This window comes from Chanodichthys erythropterus, chromosome 3 (genome assembly GCF_024489055.1).
Source record: "Chanodichthys erythropterus isolate Z2021 chromosome 3, ASM2448905v1, whole genome shotgun sequence".
In the NCBI taxonomy this organism is placed as follows: domain Eukaryota; kingdom Metazoa; phylum Chordata; class Actinopteri; order Cypriniformes; family Xenocyprididae; genus Chanodichthys; species Chanodichthys erythropterus.
In genome coordinates, this window is record NC_090223.1 from 3,132,458 (window position 1) to 3,151,281 (window position 18,824).

Below are 18,824 nucleotides of genomic sequence, written 5' to 3' on the forward strand. Positions count from 1 at the left end.
AGAAGGCCTGGCTCGCAGTCTGCGCTCTAATTCACCCCAAAGGTGTTTTATCGGGTTGAGGTCTCTGACTGACTCTGTGCAGGCCAGTCAAGTTCCTCCACACCAAACTCGCTTATCCTTGTCTTTATGGACCTTGCTTTATGTACTGGTCTGCAGTCATGTTGGAACAGGAAGGAATGTTGAAGCATTAAGAGTTCCTTTCATGGAACTAAGGGTCAAGCCCAACTCCTGAAAAACAACCCAGGGTTCGAAATGAGGGGGTCTGGGAGGGTCCCGGACCCTCCATAAGTCATTAGGGACCCATAGGAATTCATCTTTGGATTTTGGGGGGTCCCTGACAAATACATTTTAACATTAAAAATGATTAATTTATTTCCTAGCGCGAGGCAGCAATCAGGGCAGCTATTAGCCGAGTGAGTTCCTATACAGCGTCACAGATTGTTGTTGTGGTGCTCCCGCAGACACGTACTAGATAAACGCGGCAAAACGAGACATCACAAAGAGTGAAATCTGAATGAAAATCCTGTAAGGGCTTCGATTGTGTTTATATCTCCATAATTGCTTAGTAAAATATTAGGAGTTCGAGTTCCTATATCAAAAGCTGCATTAACTAGATACCCAGTGTAATGATTAGAAGAGTACGTTTGTCAACGTTTCTTGCTAGCTGTAACTTATGTGTATGAAGCCAAATGATCTGCCAGCTAACAGCAGACCTAGCAGCTAGACTAGTTATTCAAAGCTAGCTTAACAACCTTGTCCAGTCGTATTAAAAATGTTATGGCATGACATCCATATCTGTTAATTAAGTAAACAGACAGGTTTTTTATGCATAGTGTTTCCCATACATTGATTAGACTGTGGCGGCCGCCACATTCTAATTTGTCCAGCCACAGTCTCAAAATGAAACAGAAATTATGCTTGTCGCGATATTTAAATAACCGTCTGATAATTGCGCTCTTTTATATGGCAAAAGTGGGAGGTAGAGCAAAATAAGTAGACTAGCACAATTAAGTTTTCGTGCACTATATTCAAAGTCATCTGAAGCCATTCCATAGCTTCATGTGAGGGACAGAAGAATATGTACATCGTTAAGTTCATGGTCATAAACTCTCACGTCTTCCCTCTGCTACAGCTGTCAATCATTCAGCACTCAAACAGCGCGTCGCATTCGGTAACGACAGTCAGCACGGTAAAACTCTCCAATATGATATATTCCCATTATAATACTTGATATGTACATAAAGGGCTGTGGATTTGCAAAAAATAACTTTATCTTGCTGGAGTTTATTGCTGTTTCTTAACGATGCCATCATACTGGATACAGGGTCTGTTAGATCGCACAACACAAGGACTATGAATTGGCGTCACACGCAGAATAACTGGAATTTAAAAGTGAGAAGAAACATATGATTAATAAACTGTTAGATGCAGATATACACAGGGATTCTCTTTGTACCGTGAACTTTTCAATGCGTAGCTCAACTGCGCGCTCTGACTCAATATTGCTTCAAGCGCATCATTCTGCACCCGGGATGCGCATTAGCGTTTTTTTGCTGCTGTTTTGAAGCGTTTCATATTATCATGGTTTTGCACACAAATAGTAATTTTAAACTTTTTATTAACATTTGGATTTATAAAATTACTGTGCAAAGTTTTTTTTTCTCCCAAGAATTAGGCTTGAATACTTTTTGCTGTTGAATTATATAGGCTACTCACCTAGTTTACTCATTTATTTATTGGTCAGCTTATGATTATATATTTTTATTCATATTGTTATTTTTCTCTATAATGAAGTTGTGTGTTTAGTGCACAGTACCTGTCATTCTGGATTGGTTAACAAATCAAAGAGTGACCATTAGTTACACAGGCTCCCACTAATAAATTAATTCAACAAAGGTAACCTCTTTTGCTACACATTTTTAATGGTTTAAATGTAAACTCTACATGTTTGACCACTTATGAACTATCATTTAGTCTACTAGGCCTATATGTTGTGTACATGACTACCATCACCAATAAATAAATTACTTTTAGAGCACAAAATTGTTTATAAGAGAACAAATTTCTTCAATGAGAGTCACTTAATTTTGCTCTCAGAATATGCATTTAAATGTAAAATGTACAAAATTTTCCTCTGGGGGGTTCCCCTGGACCCCCTAGAGGAACCGATGTCCACCCACCACAGTTTCACAAAATCCTGTGGGAAACACTGACATATTACATTATTACGTTAATTTGACCATCGCCCACTATAGATCATAATCTATAAAGGTGAGAATTAAGATATTTCATGATAATTCAGTTTGAAAAAATAAATAAATAAATAACTTGTGCCCCCTCAAAAATAATGAGTGCATGACACCCCTGAAAGAGACTGTTTATTAATTATATAATAAACAGGGGGGGGGACCTTCAGAACCTTTAATAATTAAATTTTAGGGGACCCCCCAAGAGTCCTAAGTCATTTCGAACCCTGAAACAACCCCACACCATAGTCCCTCTCCACCAAAATTTACACTTGGCACAATGCAGTCAGGCAAGTACCATTCTCCTGGCAACCACCAAACCCAGACTCGTCCATCGGTGTGCTTTACACCACTACATCTGACGCATTGCATTGCACTTGGTGATGTAAGGCTTGGATGCAGCTGCTCGGCCATCGAAACTCATTCCATGAAGCTCTCTACGCACTGTTCTTGAGCTAATCTGAAGGCCACATGAAGTTTGGAAGTCTGTAGCTATTGACTCTGCAGAAAGTTGGAGACTTCTGCGCACTGTGCGCCTAAGCATGCGCTGACCCCACTCTGTGATTTTATGTGGCCTACCACTTTATGACTGAGTTGCTATTGGTCCCAATTGCTTTCACTTTGTTATGATACCACTAACAGTTAACCTATGTGCCGCGTCACCCCCCTGGGTGGTTTCTACCGCGACCACGTAACGCTATCTTGGTCACAAGCCACTTCCTCTATTCATATTACTCAACTCTTGTAAAAGGTTTACCTTTATAGATTCAGGAGAAGTCAGGTAAGCATATATAGTATTTTCTTCTTAGATTATATTATCTCAGGGTCTACTTCTGATCACTACCGCACCTCCTAGGCCTACGGTTCAGATATCAACCAAGCCTATGGTGGGTGGGGTGGGTTATCCTTGCGTTCAGTGCCCCACAGCTGGCTCTTCGCCCTCAGAGGACAGCTATGCCTGCTAATGCACTCCCACGGCCCACTCTGTTGAGACTGGTTGACAACCTTGACCGACTTTGTAAAGTCCGTCGGGATATCTTTATAAAAATCTATCTTTTTCAGACAGTCATTTCTGATACCCCAAAAGGATTCTCTCTCTACAGCAATAAACAGCTAAATACACACTCTATGCCAGCTTAGCTGGAAGTTCCATGGGCCAGATAAATAAATGCTCTTTCTTTCTTCAGCAAAACTACACAACATCATCTACTGGCCCCTGTACGCCAATGACGTAAACAGGAAATGCATTGACACAAGTAAAAAAAAGGTGATAGACAAGTAACACAGCAATTGACGAAAGCAGGTAATATGTTAACGCACGTAGAAACCACATGTGTGTAAATGAAGAGATAAAGTGCGTCAAAAGAGAATATAAATACAGGGGCCAGTAGATGATGTTGTGTAGTTATGCTGAAGAAAGAAAGAGCATACGGCGCCAGACCACAACCCTCAGAAGATCAAAGACGACACCTGATTTTCTTAGAGAGAACATATACTAAGTAGAGAAGAAGGTAAGCTTTAAAATGTAATTATTTATCTGGCCCATGGAACTTCCAGCTAAGCTGGCATAGAGTGTGTATTTAGCTTTTGCCTTTGCAAGAAATAATAAAATGAGAATGAGGACTGCCCTCAAACTCTGATAATCTCAGTCTGTTTATTGCTATAGAGTAGTAGTGCATCCTTCATATGGCTGAAAAGTCTTTAGTTTTATCATATTTATAAAAGATACATACACTGTACCGAGTCTTTCCGCAAACAACCGAGTGCCTGGAGGCGTGTCATGTGAGCGAAGCTAAAGAGTGACCAGCTGTCACAAGCACGCGCAGCTTTTGTGTAGAGGTCGGCTGCAAGCTCAGTGGTCAGCTAAACAAATATATATAAACACACGCAGTACACCATTGCATTATCACTTTAATGAATATAGTGTATGAATGATGAATAATGAATTTATAAATTCACTACATTCATATTGTTTACATTATATGCACTCAGGCACCTATTGCCAACAAAACAGACATTTGAAGCAGTTCCACTCACCACCTGCGGTTCCGATTCATAACTGTGACCGCTCCATCTTTCAGTTTCAAATGATCTGTAAATCCAGTGTGGAACTGGGCCTTGTTTATGAAACCGTAAGCGCCAATTCTGAGGGCTCGAGCAGCCACGGAAAAACACAAGATATTCTCCATTAATTTTAACCAATAAAAAAGTCATTGCACCTATCAGTTTCTATGGTTATTTTAATAACAAATATCGAGAGCGTATCAATGTATTGCGTGAAAACAAAACTGTCAGCTCCACTTAACGCTGGGTTCTTTGGGAAGCAAGGTTATCTTTCCCTCACAACCAAAAACACACTTCTTTGGTGACATTGTTGATTTCGTGAAGTCCTATGACCTGTGCAGTGCTGCTGACGACTTCCGTAAAGCCGAACGCGCATTGATGGGCATGCTCTTGCTCTCTCTCTGGTCAACCTGTGCACTTGCGCAATTCCGGGAGAAGTGCCCGTACAAGGAATTCCACCCCCGTTTACGTCACTCAGGCCCATACTCGAAATCAACCCCCCGCCCCCCCCCCCAATTCGGAAGAGTATTTTTGGCACAGAAATACTCCGTCATACGTACAACTCCTCTTTTGAAACTTTGGCCATGTTTAGCATGATAATCCAACTCTTTAACAGTGTCAGAATGCATGAAATAGCATTATACCCCCCATTATATATATATATTTTTTTTATACGTATTATCTTTTTATTCTTTTAATTCCTTTCCTGTTTTTATTTCATTTTTAATGTATTTTATATCTTTTATGTATCATCTTGTTATTTCTGATTTTTAATGCATTTTAAATATTGCTATCTGGTTGAAAGAGCTGGGAGAATTAGGAAGAAAGCATTTGTGATTAGGTTAAAATTTGGTAAATTTTGATAAACCATGGGGAAATTTGAGCTGTGGTGCATGGTTAAGATATCTCTGGATTACAGTCAGGACACTTTCCAAAGGGGGAAATTTCCAAAGGGGAAATTCAAACTGCGGTGTATAGATAAGATATCTCCGGAAGGGGGATTGGGGCTGTGTGGCACAGTTTGAGGTGTCCTGGCAAAAGGGGTGATTGAAACTTTGTTTATCAGTTCGAAGTGCCTTAACAGCTAGAGCTAGACAGCGGTCCTGACGTGTGAGGAAGATCCAGTTAGATCCGCTCTGAGGGACAGATCCGTTTAGATCCACTCTGACGGACAACAAAAACAAAAAACTCCCTGAAACTTCCTAGCGCTTCCCTCCAGATAACAAAATTCTGTTTTTACTGTTATTTCCATTTCTTATGTTCTATTTTTCTTCTTCTTCTTTATGTAAAGCACTTTGAATTACCATTGTGTATGAAATGTGCTATACAAATAAAATTGCCTTGCCCTGCCTTGCCTATTGATATATGTCATCTCATTTAAAGTTGGAGCGATGATGCAAACATGATTTCCATCATCAATGGCTTTTTGCCATTTGACGATCAGTTGGAAAGTCAATAACCTGACATACAGTAGTAGCCAAAAGTGATGTCTGGCATAGGAAAATTGACATATTCACCCTTTATTCAAATATTATTAAAAGTGTGGTAAAGATTTTATAAGCATGTTGTTGTTACGAATGGGAGGCTCAGGCAGGAGATCCAAGTGCAGCGTTTTATTAAGAATGAGAATGGTCGTACAGGCAGGGTCAATCAGGAACAAACAGGAGCAGCAAAGGACAGGCAGGGTCGTAGTCAGGGTACAGGCGGTAGGTCACAAGGCAGGCAGATATCACTCACAGGTTGGTATACAAAGCAAGGATCAGGACAGGCAGCAACGGATCAAAAACAGGAACAGACAAGGTCGAGAACAGACAGGCAAACAGGGAATAAACGCTCGGAAATTGTACACTGGGGAAACAATACTTCGCGGTGAGGTGGTGTGTGTGGAAGTCCTTTATAGTCCAGGTAATGAGCTGCAGCTGGGTGTGGTGATCAGTGATTAGTGTGAAGTGTGTGCAGGTGAGTGACAGAGAGGATGATGGGAGATGTAGTCCAGGAACAATGACAGGAACAGACGGTGATCATGACATAATGCCCCCCTCCCGGAAGGCGCGTCCTCGCGACGTGAAGGAACAGCTAGGGAGGGGGGGGAATCTCCAATGCAGCCCCAGGGATTCAGGCAGCCACGGTGGGTCAGGTGGCTCAGGCGGCCATGGCAGGTCAGATGGCCTGGGCAGCCACAGTAGGTCGGATGGTTCAGGCAACCACAGCTGGTCAGGTGACTCTGACGGCCACGGTAGATCAGGTGGCTCGGGCGACCACGGCAGGTCAGGTGGCTCGGGCAACCACGGCAGGTCAGGTGGCTCGGGCAACCACGGCAGGTCAGGTGGCTTGGGCAGCCGCAGCAATGAGTCCATGAATGGCCCAAGTGGGCTACAGTCCATAAATGGCCCTGACAACAGTGACTGGGCAGGGTCCCCACCCACTAGCTCCCCACCCACTAGCTCCCCACCCCCAGGGATACTGACCCCCCCAAAAAGTTCTTGGGGATTTCAGCGGGGCCCGTCGCAGGTTCGTGGGCAAGGAGCTCGGGTGGCGCCGGCAGGGCGAGGAGCTCGGGTGGCGCCGGCAGGGCGAGGAGCTCGGGTGGCGCCGGCAGGGCGAGGAGCTCGGGTGGCGCCGGCAGGGCGAGGAGCTCGGGTGGCGCCGGCAGGGCGAGGAGCTCGGGTGGCGCCGGCAGGGCGAGGAGCACGGGTGGCGCCGGCAGAGCGAGACACCTGGGCGCAGTGGGAGAGACCTCTGGAGTAGTCTCTGGACCCCCAACGGCCTCTTGAAAGGCTTCTGAGCCTTGAGGAAAGAAAGAAGCCTTCTTCCTCCTCCTCCTCTTCCGAGGGTGAGGTGATGGTTCACCGGTTGGAGTGGATTCTGGAGCGGACTCAGTGGCTGGAACGTCCCCTGCATCCTTACGCACCGCAGGGGCGGCCATCTTGCCCGTGGGCACTGGCAAAGCAGTCTTTTCGTCCATCGTGTCCAGAGCGCTCGAGTCCATGGATACCGGCGAGCTTGAGAGCGTTGAAACGGGCGAGCTTGAGAGCGTTGAAACGGGCGAGCTTGAGAGCGTTGCAACGGGCGAGCTTGAGAGCGTTGCAACGGGCGAGCTTGAGAGCGTTGCAACGGGCGAGCTTGAGAGCGTTGCAACGGGCGAGCTTGAGAGCGTTGAAACGGGCGAGCTTGAGAGCGTTGAAACGGGCGAGCTTGAGAGCGTTGCAACGGGCGAGCTTGAGAGCGTTGCAACGGGCGAGCTTGAGAGCGTTGCAACGGGCGAGCTTGAGAGAGTTGCAACGGCGAGCTTGAGAGCGTTGCAACGGCGAGCTTGAGAGCGAAGCGGCCGGCGGGCTTGAGGGCGAAGCGGCCGGCGGGCTTGAGAATGAAGTGGCGTGACGTTGCTCGGGGCGATCAGCGAAGGCGTGACGTTGCTCTGGGCGATCAGCGAAGGCGTGACGTTGCTCTGGGCGATCAGCGAAGGCGTGACGTTGCTCTGGGCGATCAGCGAAGGCGTGACGTTGCTCTGGGCGATCAGCGAAGGCGTGACGTTGCTCTGGGCGATCAGCGAAGGCGTGACGTTGCTCTGGGCGATCAGCGAAGGCGTGACGTTGCTCTGGGCGATCAGCGAAGGCGTGACGTTGCTCTGGGCGATCAGCGAAGGCGTGACGTTGCTCTGGGCGATCAGCGAAGGCGTGACGTTGCTCTGGGCGATCAGCGAAGGCGTGACGTTGCTCTGGGCGATCAGCGAAGGCGTGACGTTGCTCTGGGCGATCAGCGAAGGCGTGACGTTGCTCTGGGCGATCAGCGAAGGCGTGACGTTGCTCTGGGTGATCAGCGAAGGCGTGACGTTGCTCTGGGCGATCAGCGAAGGCGTGACGTTGCTCTGGGCGATCAGCGAAGGCGTGACGTTGCTCTGGGCGATCAGCGGCGACGTGACTCGTGGTAGAGGCCGCCATTTTGTGTGTGTTCTCGGGCTTGGCAGCCATTACAGGATTCACCGTTGTGTCGGAATCCTCTGCGACTCCCACAGTGAAAGTCGAACCAACTGCAAGCAAGGCAAAGTCCAGGAATTCTATGAACGATCCGCGGGGACCATTGGTGAGTACACAGTCCTTTAGTGGTTCGTTTAATCCGTAAGCGAAGAAGTCAATGAGGGCACAGTCCGGCAGATCAGATAGATAAGCAATATCCAAAAAGTTCTGAATGTGCACCTCGAGGGTACGGGTACCTTGGCGGAGGCTGATCAGTTGCATTGCTGGGTCCATGTTGAAACGGGAAAGACGCTCACCGAAGCTGCTGGATCTGGTAGTGGCGAAGTATTCTGTTACGAATGGGAGGCTCAGGCAGGAGATCCAAGTGCAGCGTTTTATTAAGAATGAGAATGGTCGTACAGGCAGGGTCAATCAGGAACAAACAGGAGCAGCAAAGGACAGGCAGGGTCGTAGTCAGGGTACAGGCGGTAGGTCACAAGGCAGGCAGATATCACTCACAGGTTGGTATACAAAGCAAGGATCAGGACAGGCAGCAACGGATCAAAAACAGGAACAGACAAGGTCGAGAACAGACAGGCAAACAGGGAATAAACGCTCGGAAATTGTACACTGGGGAAACAATACTTCGCGGTGAGGTGGTGTGTGTGGAAGTCCTTTATAGTCCAGGTAATGAGCTGCAGCTGGGTGTGGTGATCAGTGATTAGTGTGAAGTGTGTGCAGGTGAGTGACAGAGAGGATGATGGGAGATGTAGTCCAGGAACAATGACAGGAACAGACGGTGATCATGACAGTTGTGTAGTTGTGTTTGTAGTCAATTGTTTTAATTGTGATAACACAGTGAAACATGCTAAACTGTGCTGACATAATATTTGGTCAGGCTAAAGAAAATATTAGCTTGAATTTTTACACTCATTAAAAATGTAACTATTACTTTAATTTCTTCAGTTAGATCAGGGGTAGGCAAGTTCGGTCCTAGATAGCCGCTGTCCTGCAGAGTTTAGCTCCAACCCTGAAAAAAAAAACCTTAAAAAAAACCTAACCCTAACCCTAACCTGCCTATAGCCTTAGTAAACCTGAAGAACTTAATTAGCTTGTTCAGGTGTGTTTGATTAAGGTTGGAGCTAAACTCTGCAGGACAGTGGCTCTCTAGGACCGAACTTGCCTACCCCTGAGTTAGATCATTGATTTGTAGAGTGGGAGAAGTTAAGTTTAAAATTTCTTACTTGGTCAGTTACAAAAAATACCTTAACGATCAAACTTTTATTGTTTTATCAACTCCCTAAACAGTTTAGGACAGGGGTGCCCAATAGGTCGACCGCGATCTACCAGTCGATCGCAAAGACAATGCTGGTAGATCGCACACAATTATAATAAATGATTTTGTTAAATTGTAATAAAAAGAAATATAACAATGCCCTTTCTTATCCTTTTAGTTTCTGTCTGACTTGCATTTGACTAATACATTTTTACCAGGAAAGATTTTAGTTTATTCAGTTGCCATGACAACTAGCCGGAGAACAGAGCGCGAAGTCAGCTTCCTCCAAATACGCACAAAACAAACAGCTGTCTCTGAAGTTTGAGCAGACGATTTTCATGAACACATCCACAATCTCTTTCATGTTCTGCATTTTCGCACAGAGAGCTTGTTAGTGTAAGGCCCGCCTAATAGGTCCAATGACGGTTTCCCAAAGGACGGGGAAGGTTTAAGCGTGTATGCCTTTTCAGCGTCTCTGTGAAGTTCACTTAATTTCACTCGTTTAATCTGACTCCAATTTCAAATGATTCTTATTCTAAGGGTTGTGTCTCCAATTAGAAATTAATCCTTTGTTATGTATTAATTTAGATATTCGATTATTCTGGTTACCTTATATCTTAAATTATTTCGTTCACTGCAGTCCCAGTATCGCTTTAGAAGAGTTACTTCGGCCGATTTGAGCACTCTTCCCGGACACAAACTCGTCAGTCTGACCTTAAACATTGGATGCAGGGCAAATATCTACCTTTAAGTCGGTCGCGCTCTGCTTACTCGTAACAAAAAGCATAGTTTTGATATATTTACGAAAACTGCAACTTATTTAAGGCAGTGATTGTCAGAAATCGAAATGGACTTAATTGACGTGCCCTATGCTCCATCTATTAAACCTTTCGTATGACCAATCCTGAACACAGATTTGAGGTAATACCTTCGCTTTGATCTACTAGAAATAATGGATTAAGAATAATACAGAATCAACCAAATATAACATTTTATTTGTCAAGTAAAAATATATCATGCCAATTACATTACAATTGCAAGCCAATTCAGAAATGATAAATGCATAACATCGATTACTCAAAGAAATGCATATACACAGGGATGGGTGAATGTCCTCAGACATTCACCCATCTCTGGGGGCCTCTCCTACAGATGATCCCCCTGACTGCTTTGCTCTTTACCCTTTTATACCAGAACCAGAACAAAAGGATCGTAAATGTTTATTACACCAACACCTGTTTTGGGGGAGAGGAGAAGAGACACCACCCAAAAAGAGGACAGAATTTTCCTTAATTTTCCATCTTCTTCATAATTCTAGTGACTGCTATGAAATTGAGACCGTTTTACCAATCGCACAAATTAAATGATACCAAACATGAAAAGGGAAAAACAATAGATACAAAAGTTACATTATATGTTTTGAATAACTTTCAGTGACTTGAGGCAGGGGGAAGGAGTGTGTGTGTGTGTGTGTGTGTGTGTGTGTGTGTGGGTGTGGGTGTGGTGGGGGGAGGCGTTGTCCTTTTGGAGTGGGGGCAAGGTGTTGTCCATTGCTACTTCTTTGAGATCTTCTTTCCAGATTAAAGTTTTATTACTTTATTGCAGGACGCTTTATCTCAGTTTTTGTTTAGCAGGAAAATCAGGCCTTACATTAGTGTATAATACAGTGATAATTAAGGAAGTCGGGAAAAGCATCCTCCTTGTACTTAATGATGAATCCGTTTGAACGGCCGACCATCGCATGTGCTCCTTCAGTGTTGATTGACACCAGTTTAGACATTGGCAGCTGTGTTTTGTTGACAAAGATTATGTAAAACTGTCTGATTCTATTCAGTGCAAGTCATCAGAATAAGGTAAATGCCCTGGCTAATGTAATCTGTTGTGCTGTAAGTATTTTGAGTTTAGTATTAAAATTAAAAATTGTTAAAATTGAATATCAACAATGAACATTTATTTTTATTTTCCTGAATACCATGTAGAGATGCATGCTTTAGTAGCAACAAGCATTTGAAATGAATCTTATTTTTTTTTTTTTAATTAATCTTATTTAGTTGATCATTTTAAAAGTAGATCATCAGGCAAAAAAGTGTGGGCACCCCTGGTTTAGGAGTTATGAGCCATTTCATGCTTTTGATCGCTGTATCTGAGTAGCAAGCAATACTACTACCATTTGACTGTAACAGTCACAGTCTGTCTCACCGCCCCCAGACTCCATTTCCCATAATCCTCTCTGACCCACACCTGCACCCAGTCTGCTCATTATCATGGATTCCCTACACCTGCACTTCCTCATCAGCACTTCCTTTAAAGACCCTCTCCTCCTGCACTCCCTTGTCTGTTCTTGTCATTGTTTTGTTAGTTGTTCAGTTCCTGTTCCTGTGTTTCAGTATCATTAATAAACCTTTGCTGCTTAACTTGATCCTGCATCATCACCTTGACTGCAACTAACCCTGACAGAAGAACAGACCCAAAAAGAATATGGAGAGCCCAAGAGCCCGCTCCAATCTCCGAACCAGAGCCTGCTCCAGCACCAGAGCCCGCTCCAGCATGAGATCCCGCTCCAGACTCCTCACCAAAGCCCGCTCCAGTTCTCCACGAGCCCGCTCCAGTTCTCCACGAGCCCGCTCCAGTTCTCCACGAGCCCGCTCCAGTTCTCCACGAGCCCGCTCCAGTTCTCCACGAGCCCACTCCAGGCTCCGTTCCAGCCCACGGCCCTTTACGGGAGTCCCTGCCTGGAGAAGGGAGGTATCCAAAGCTCATCAACTGACCACAGGGGTTCCTCAGGGTTCAGTTCTTGGACCCCTCCTCTTCTCCATTTACACTACATCACTTGGTCCCATCATTCAGGCACATGGTTTCTCCTACCATTGCTATGCTGATGCCACACAACTCTTCCTTTCATTCCAACCAGATGATCCCACAGTAGCTGCACGAATCTCAAGCTGTCTGGCGGACATCTCGGCATGGATAAAAGAACATCATCTACAGCTCAACCTGGCTAAGACTGAGCTTCTCGTCTTCCCTGCCAATCCGACTCTAAATCATGATTTCAGCATCCAGCTAGGTACATCCTCAATTAACCTATCAAATTCGGCCAGAAATCTTGGAGTAATCCTTGATGACAAACTGACCTTCAAAGACAACATTGCGAAGACAGATCAGTCATGCAGATTTGCACTATCAACTTCTCGTCCAGGACCTGGTCATTTCTAGGCTTGATTACTGCAATGCTCTTCTGGCTGGACTGCCATCATGCACAATCAAGCCTCTACAAATGATTCAGAACGCTGCAGCACGTCTCGTCTTTAACGAGCCCAAAAGAGCCCAGTGTGTTTTTTTTTTTTTTTTTTTTTTTTTTTTTTTTTTTTTTTGTAAAACAATTGGTCAAATACTGAAGCTTGAGTCTAAAATACCTTTTAAATTACATGTTTTCCAAGATTAAATATTGTGATGCTATAACTGTGCATTAAATGTAAACAGCCTAAATAACTAGAAACCAAAAACAACATTTGGGGTCTAGCTCTAGTGACACCCCTGAATGCACCTACTGTACTTAAATACTTGTTCATGTCAGTAATTATGCTCTACGTTAGTATGGATCCATTATGCTTTGTAAAATACAAAACAAACTTTATTTAATTTCTCTGTCTCAGGATTCGTTGTGCGTGGTCCCTCTGGTCCTCTGGTTGCTCCTCTGGGATCTTCAGTGGTTCTGCCCTGTTATGTTGATGAACCTTTATTAATGAAGGATCTGGAGGTGGAATGGAGAAGAAGAGACTCAGATACTTTAGTTCATCTGTTTCAAGATGGTGAGAGTCAACCAGAGTCCCAGCAGCAGGATTATCAAGATAGAGCTCATTTCTTTACTGAACACATTAAAGATGGAAACTTCTCCCTCCGTCTGGACAATCTGAGAGCTGAAGATGAAGGAGAATACACATGTACAGTTCACCGTCAGCAGGAGTCTGGAGAGACTGTGGTTCAAATTAAAGATGTTGGTGAGTCTGAACTCAAATGGATCTATGGAAAATTTCCTGCTGTGATATTTACTCTGTTTGTTCTTTCAGAGCGTTTGCTGGTCTCAGGATCAGATTGGCCCATATATGTGTCTGTGGGTGAAGACGTCACTCTGAACTGCTCTGTAGACTCTCACATCACTCCTGAAGACTTTGAACAGGTTTCATGGAGGAAAACTGATGAAGATGAAGAAATTCTGGTTCTGCTCTACCAAAACAACAAGACTTTTCCAGATTCATCACATGAGCGATACAGAGACAGAGTTGAGTTCTTCACTGCTGAAATCCCCAAAGGAAACTTCTCTTTCCGATTGAAGAGCGTCAGAACTGAGGATAAAGGAGTTTATATGTGTCAAGTGTTTGCTGGAGGAGCTTCAGCCAATGCAACTGTAGAGCTGGAGAGACTGGGTGAGTCATGAAAAAACTAATACACAAGTGTAATTTAGTTATTCATTTATGTCCAGTTGTATATAAAGTTTATTAAAATTCCAGATTTTACAGCAAAGTGATTTATTCCAGTGAATACAATTGCCAATGTAATGGACAATAACTAAACAGTGAAGAAATGACTGAAGAGTGACAGATCCTCAGATGACTTCACACAGCTAATAGACACACACAGTTCAGGACAGTGATCTTCATGACAGACACAACAGGCACATGTTACGTATAACTTCAGTCGCCCACAAAACACATTTCAATCCCATATTTAATTTCCTTTTTTATTATACTTTCATGAAATAATAAAAAGGAATTAATAATAATTTGTCAAAAAACATTAAAACATTCAATATATTATTTTATATGTATATAGTTTACATTTTTAATTAAGCTTACAATTTGCTTTTTCAGCAATTATCTTTTCAGTAATTAGTTTTATTTATACAATTACTTATTTCTCAGTACTCAAAACTCTTCACACAGTTATCTTCATCATAGTACAGCAGTTATTTTCACATTCTTTATTCTGTATTTGAAAGGGACAATGCACTTTAATTAACATAAGTTCACAAAACATGAAAAAATCATATAAAAGCACATTCCAGCAAACATAGCCATAACCAGAGAACATTAACACAAACACAAAATTACTAACTATAAGAAGATGGAAACAAGCCACTACTCAAAATTATGAAGGCATGTTTGATTATCCAATAACCACTGTTTTATTAGCAATAAAAGATGTAATATTTCTTAATTATGTGTACAGTATTCCAGGTATGTGCTGCTCTATAATAAATGTCTGACTGCCCAAAAGCACTTGTTATTGTACAATCCCCTCTAGTAATTGCTCTAATAGATTAGTTATGTTTTTTTTCTAATAAACTGGACTTCTAATAAGTTGAGGTGAGGCGATACCATGTAAAATCATAATACCATGTAATTAATCATATTTTCCCTGTTTAAAAGATCATATTAAAATTGATGATAAAAATTAGACATTTTATGCAATATTTTTAAATAATCAGGTCATTAAAGGGTTAGTTCACCCAAAAATTAAAATTCTGTCATTTATTACTCACCCTCTTCTCATTCCACACCCGTAAGACCTTCGTTAATCTTCAGAGCACAAATGAAGATATTTTAGTTGAAATCCGATGGCTCAGTGAGGCCTGCATAGGGAGCAATCTCAAGATCCATAAAGGTACTAAAAACACATCTAAATCAGTTCATGTGAGTACAGTGGTTCAATATTAATATTATAAAGCGACGAGAATATTTTGGTGCGCCCAAAAAAAACCGACTTATATAGTGATGGCCGTTTTCTAAACACTGCTTCAGGAAGCATCGGAGCATAATGTATAAGCATGTCGAATCAGTGGTTTGGAGCGCCAAAGTCACATGATTTCAGCAGTTTGACACGCAATCCGAATCATGATTCAATATGTGATTCTATATATATATATATATATATATATATATATATATATATATATATATATTTTGGCGCACCAAAATGAACTCACATGAACTGATTTAAATATGTTTTTAGTACATTAATGGATCTTGAGAGAGGAAATGTCATTGCTCCCAATGAAGGCCTCACTGAGCCATTGGATTTCAACTAAAATATCTTAATTTGTGTTCTGAAGATGAACAACGGTCTTACGGGTGTGGAATGACATGAGGGTGAGTAATAAATTACATTATTTTCATTATTGGGTGAACTAACTCTTTAATATACAAACTGAATAACAAAGGACCCAATATCGAACCTTGAGATTGACACCCCTCTACTGTTAATAATTAACCTAAGTAAATTTTACATGGTCCATGTTTACATTACAGTATGAAATTATTCATAAAATGTCCTCTTTTGTATAAATGGTAATGAAATTACTGTTTGTTTTTGTTTTTTACAATCGCTAGGACACAATTTCTCCATACAGGTCATTTATTCATAACTCTCCGCACAGTTCTCCTGACCAACTCTCAGTTTCACAGCAGTTAATTTCACATTCAAAATGCACTAAAACTACCAAAACACTTTATTCATGACTCAAGTCAACTCATCTTTCCAGAACACTAGCAAAGTTTTGAGTTCATCACTCAATAAAACACAGATCAAAAAAAACAAAAAAAAAACATGACCTAACAAACTGATGTTGTGATCACTGTGTGAAGGGTTTTGAAACTTACCAGTTGGGTAAGTGTTCAACTACAGTTTAGCGTTAGCTGTGGTTGACCTAATTGTTTTCATAGCATTTCCTTGTCTTAGCTTTGAAATCTATTTCAGCACAGTATTATTGTAGAATTGTAGGAAATCTCCTTTGCAGATCTTTTAGTGGTGACTGTGTCTTAGTCAGGAAAGAAATCATGCATGCAATACTGTGTTAAATTGACATCATGCTTGTGTGTGTCCCGCTTTATCATATCTTAGGGTCAAATTTGTGCAATATAAGGAACTTTGCACAATAATATCATTGTCCAATAACTGTGTGTGTTTGACAGGTTTCTCTGCTCTACACATAATGATGTTGATTCTCTGTATTTCTGCATCTGGATCTGCTCTTCTGCTCTGCTGTCTGATCTACTGCAGATCTCCTACTAAAGGTACAACTATAACAGGAACATATTCTGATTTACTGTGATTCAGTGATTCAAATACATTTGAACTTAAAAATAATAACCATCTTCATAATAATTAGTGTTTATTTAGTGTGTAAATCAAACGGCCGCTGCTGAAACTTGACTAGAAAAATCAAGAAGTCAAAGGTTTGTTAGTGTGATAATGATTCATTTGAGTTATCATAAGTTATTGATATTTTGACAAATACAACACCAAGATGAGATAAGACATAAGTTACAACATAAACATTACAGTAATTTCTGGTAGCAGCTGTTACATTATTGTTGAATTTATATCATCAAATTTGGAGCATCCTTAACCTTTGTGTTTCTAGTAGCTGAAAACTATAGCAAAATCTAGTACTTATATAGACAGATCGCTCATCAGTGTTGTGTACGGTGGGGTAAAAAAAATGTTAGATGACTCTGTTTTCTTTGTTTGAATATTTTTTTATGAAGTGTGTTTTTCTGGTTCAGATGGCATTAATCTGCGTCATTATTTTTTTTCTGATTCTTCACTGACTCTAGATTCATGAGTAAACCACTAGTGTTTACAAATGATTATGGTCATGTGTTTCTGACAATGTCCCAATAATCTGATCACAAAATATTTGCACCTCTATAGTGTGATTAAAACAGCCTGACAGAGGCTGATAGTGGGGTTAGTTGGCCTCAACATTTACCTCACATTTGAAATTAAATCTCATTTCCTTCTCAGGTTTGATTGTGCAAAAATCTTGCAAACTTAAAATTAATCTTGGAGGTTCTGTGCTTTTGCTCTGTCATCTCTGATCCTCACACAGAATGCTCATCGTCTTATCCTGTGTTTTCTTACTCGAGATACTGTAGTATTATATTGTATTATATTCGGGACGGGAATTACCTCAAAGGTACTGTTGTACTATATTGGTACTGTAGTATTGTATATTATATTGATGACTGGAGGTTGTTCAAATTGTCAGTGGTTAGGTCAGATTAGTATTGGGAATTTCCACAACAGCACCCTAAACACATTTTCAACATTTTAACTGTCTGCTTTGGAGCTAAATGAGAACTTTTTCAGTATCACATTAGAAAAAAAATACTGTCATTTCCATATCCTGCAAAAAGTGATAATGTGCAAATTTTTACCTTGAGAATCTATACTTTATTTAACCCATAAAAAAAATAATCAATCTAATGTAGTCAGGTTAAATCAATCATATTAAGTAATCGCACAAAATATTATATTTGATTTGATGAAATTAATTAATTTAGATTTAACCACATAAAGCAGATTTTTAGATCACCTGACAAAATATTTTTTTCAGGGTATAAAGTATATTTTATCAAAATATGTGCTTCATGAAGCTATTGTCAGACAAGGAGGAGACAAGGGTTCAGTGTGAGGTTAACAGTGAAACATGGAATGAGGGCGAGATGCGATACTCAGGGGGTAAGTTGAGCCGGTAGGCGACCTTGTTGAGCTGCCTCTGGATGGTGAAGGGACCTATGTACCAGGGACTCAGTACCAGTCGGAGACAGATGTCACGGGTCGAGAGCCATACCTTCTGGCCAGGATGGTATTGTGGAGCTCTTCTGGCATCAGCCTGTTCCTTATGTCTCCGAACTGCCTGTTGCAGATGTACATGAGCTGAGTCCCACACTCTCTCACTCTGCTGGAACCAGTGGTTGACAGCTGGAACCTCCAAGGGCTCACCCGACCATGGGAAGAGTGGAGGTTGGAAACCCAGGATGCACTGGAACGGGGTGAGCCCTGTGGTGGATTGACGGAGGGAGTTCTGGGCATATTCCGCCCAGGGCAGGAACTGGCTCCAGCTGTCCTGGTTCCGGTGGCAGTATACCCACAGGTATCTCCCAATCTCCTGGATCTTCCGCTCAGTCTGGCCATTGGTTTGAGGGTGGTATCCTGATTACAAGCTGACTGACACTCCAAGGAGCTTGAAGAAGGCATTCCAGACTCGAGAGATGAATTGAGATCCGTGGTCCAAGACAATATATTCGGGGATTCCAAAGCCTCCATGGCCTCGAAAGCAGTAGGCAATCCTTTGAGAGGATTGAGTTTGCAGGTTTTGGAGAATCGATCTACAACGACGAAGACACAGGTGTAACCATTGGAGGGAGGAAGATCCGTCATGAAATCGATGCTCCGCTCGGGTGAGATGGAATGATCGGTTTGGGTGCTGGAGGGGCGACA

The 18,824-nt window shown here is 42.2% G+C and overlaps 2 protein-coding genes across 5 annotated transcripts in view; both read left to right on the plus strand.

Moving 5' to 3' along the window:
* LOC137015261 (zinc finger protein 729-like) overlaps nucleotides 1-18,824 on the plus strand; it is a 192,106-nt gene that overhangs the window by 59,836 nt on the left and 113,446 nt on the right. The window lies entirely within an intron of this gene.
* LOC137015185 (uncharacterized) overlaps nucleotides 3,662-18,824 on the plus strand; it is a 40,600-nt gene continuing 25,437 nt past the window's right edge. For 2 of the 3 annotated variants that reach the window (XM_067379964.1, XM_067379973.1), the window contains exons 1-4: nucleotides 11,604-12,606; nucleotides 13,196-13,540; nucleotides 13,610-13,966; nucleotides 16,511-16,612. In XM_067379964.1, the coding sequence (XP_067236065.1) occupies nucleotides 12,021-12,606; nucleotides 13,196-13,540; nucleotides 13,610-13,966; nucleotides 16,511-16,612 (1,390 nt within the window). In that variant the 5' untranslated portion in view covers nucleotides 11,604-12,020. Of the gene's footprint in view, nucleotides 3,758-11,603; nucleotides 12,607-13,195; nucleotides 13,541-13,609; nucleotides 13,967-16,510; nucleotides 16,613-18,824 lie in introns of those variants that run through there. The other variant, XM_067379981.1, reaches the window with a different exon arrangement.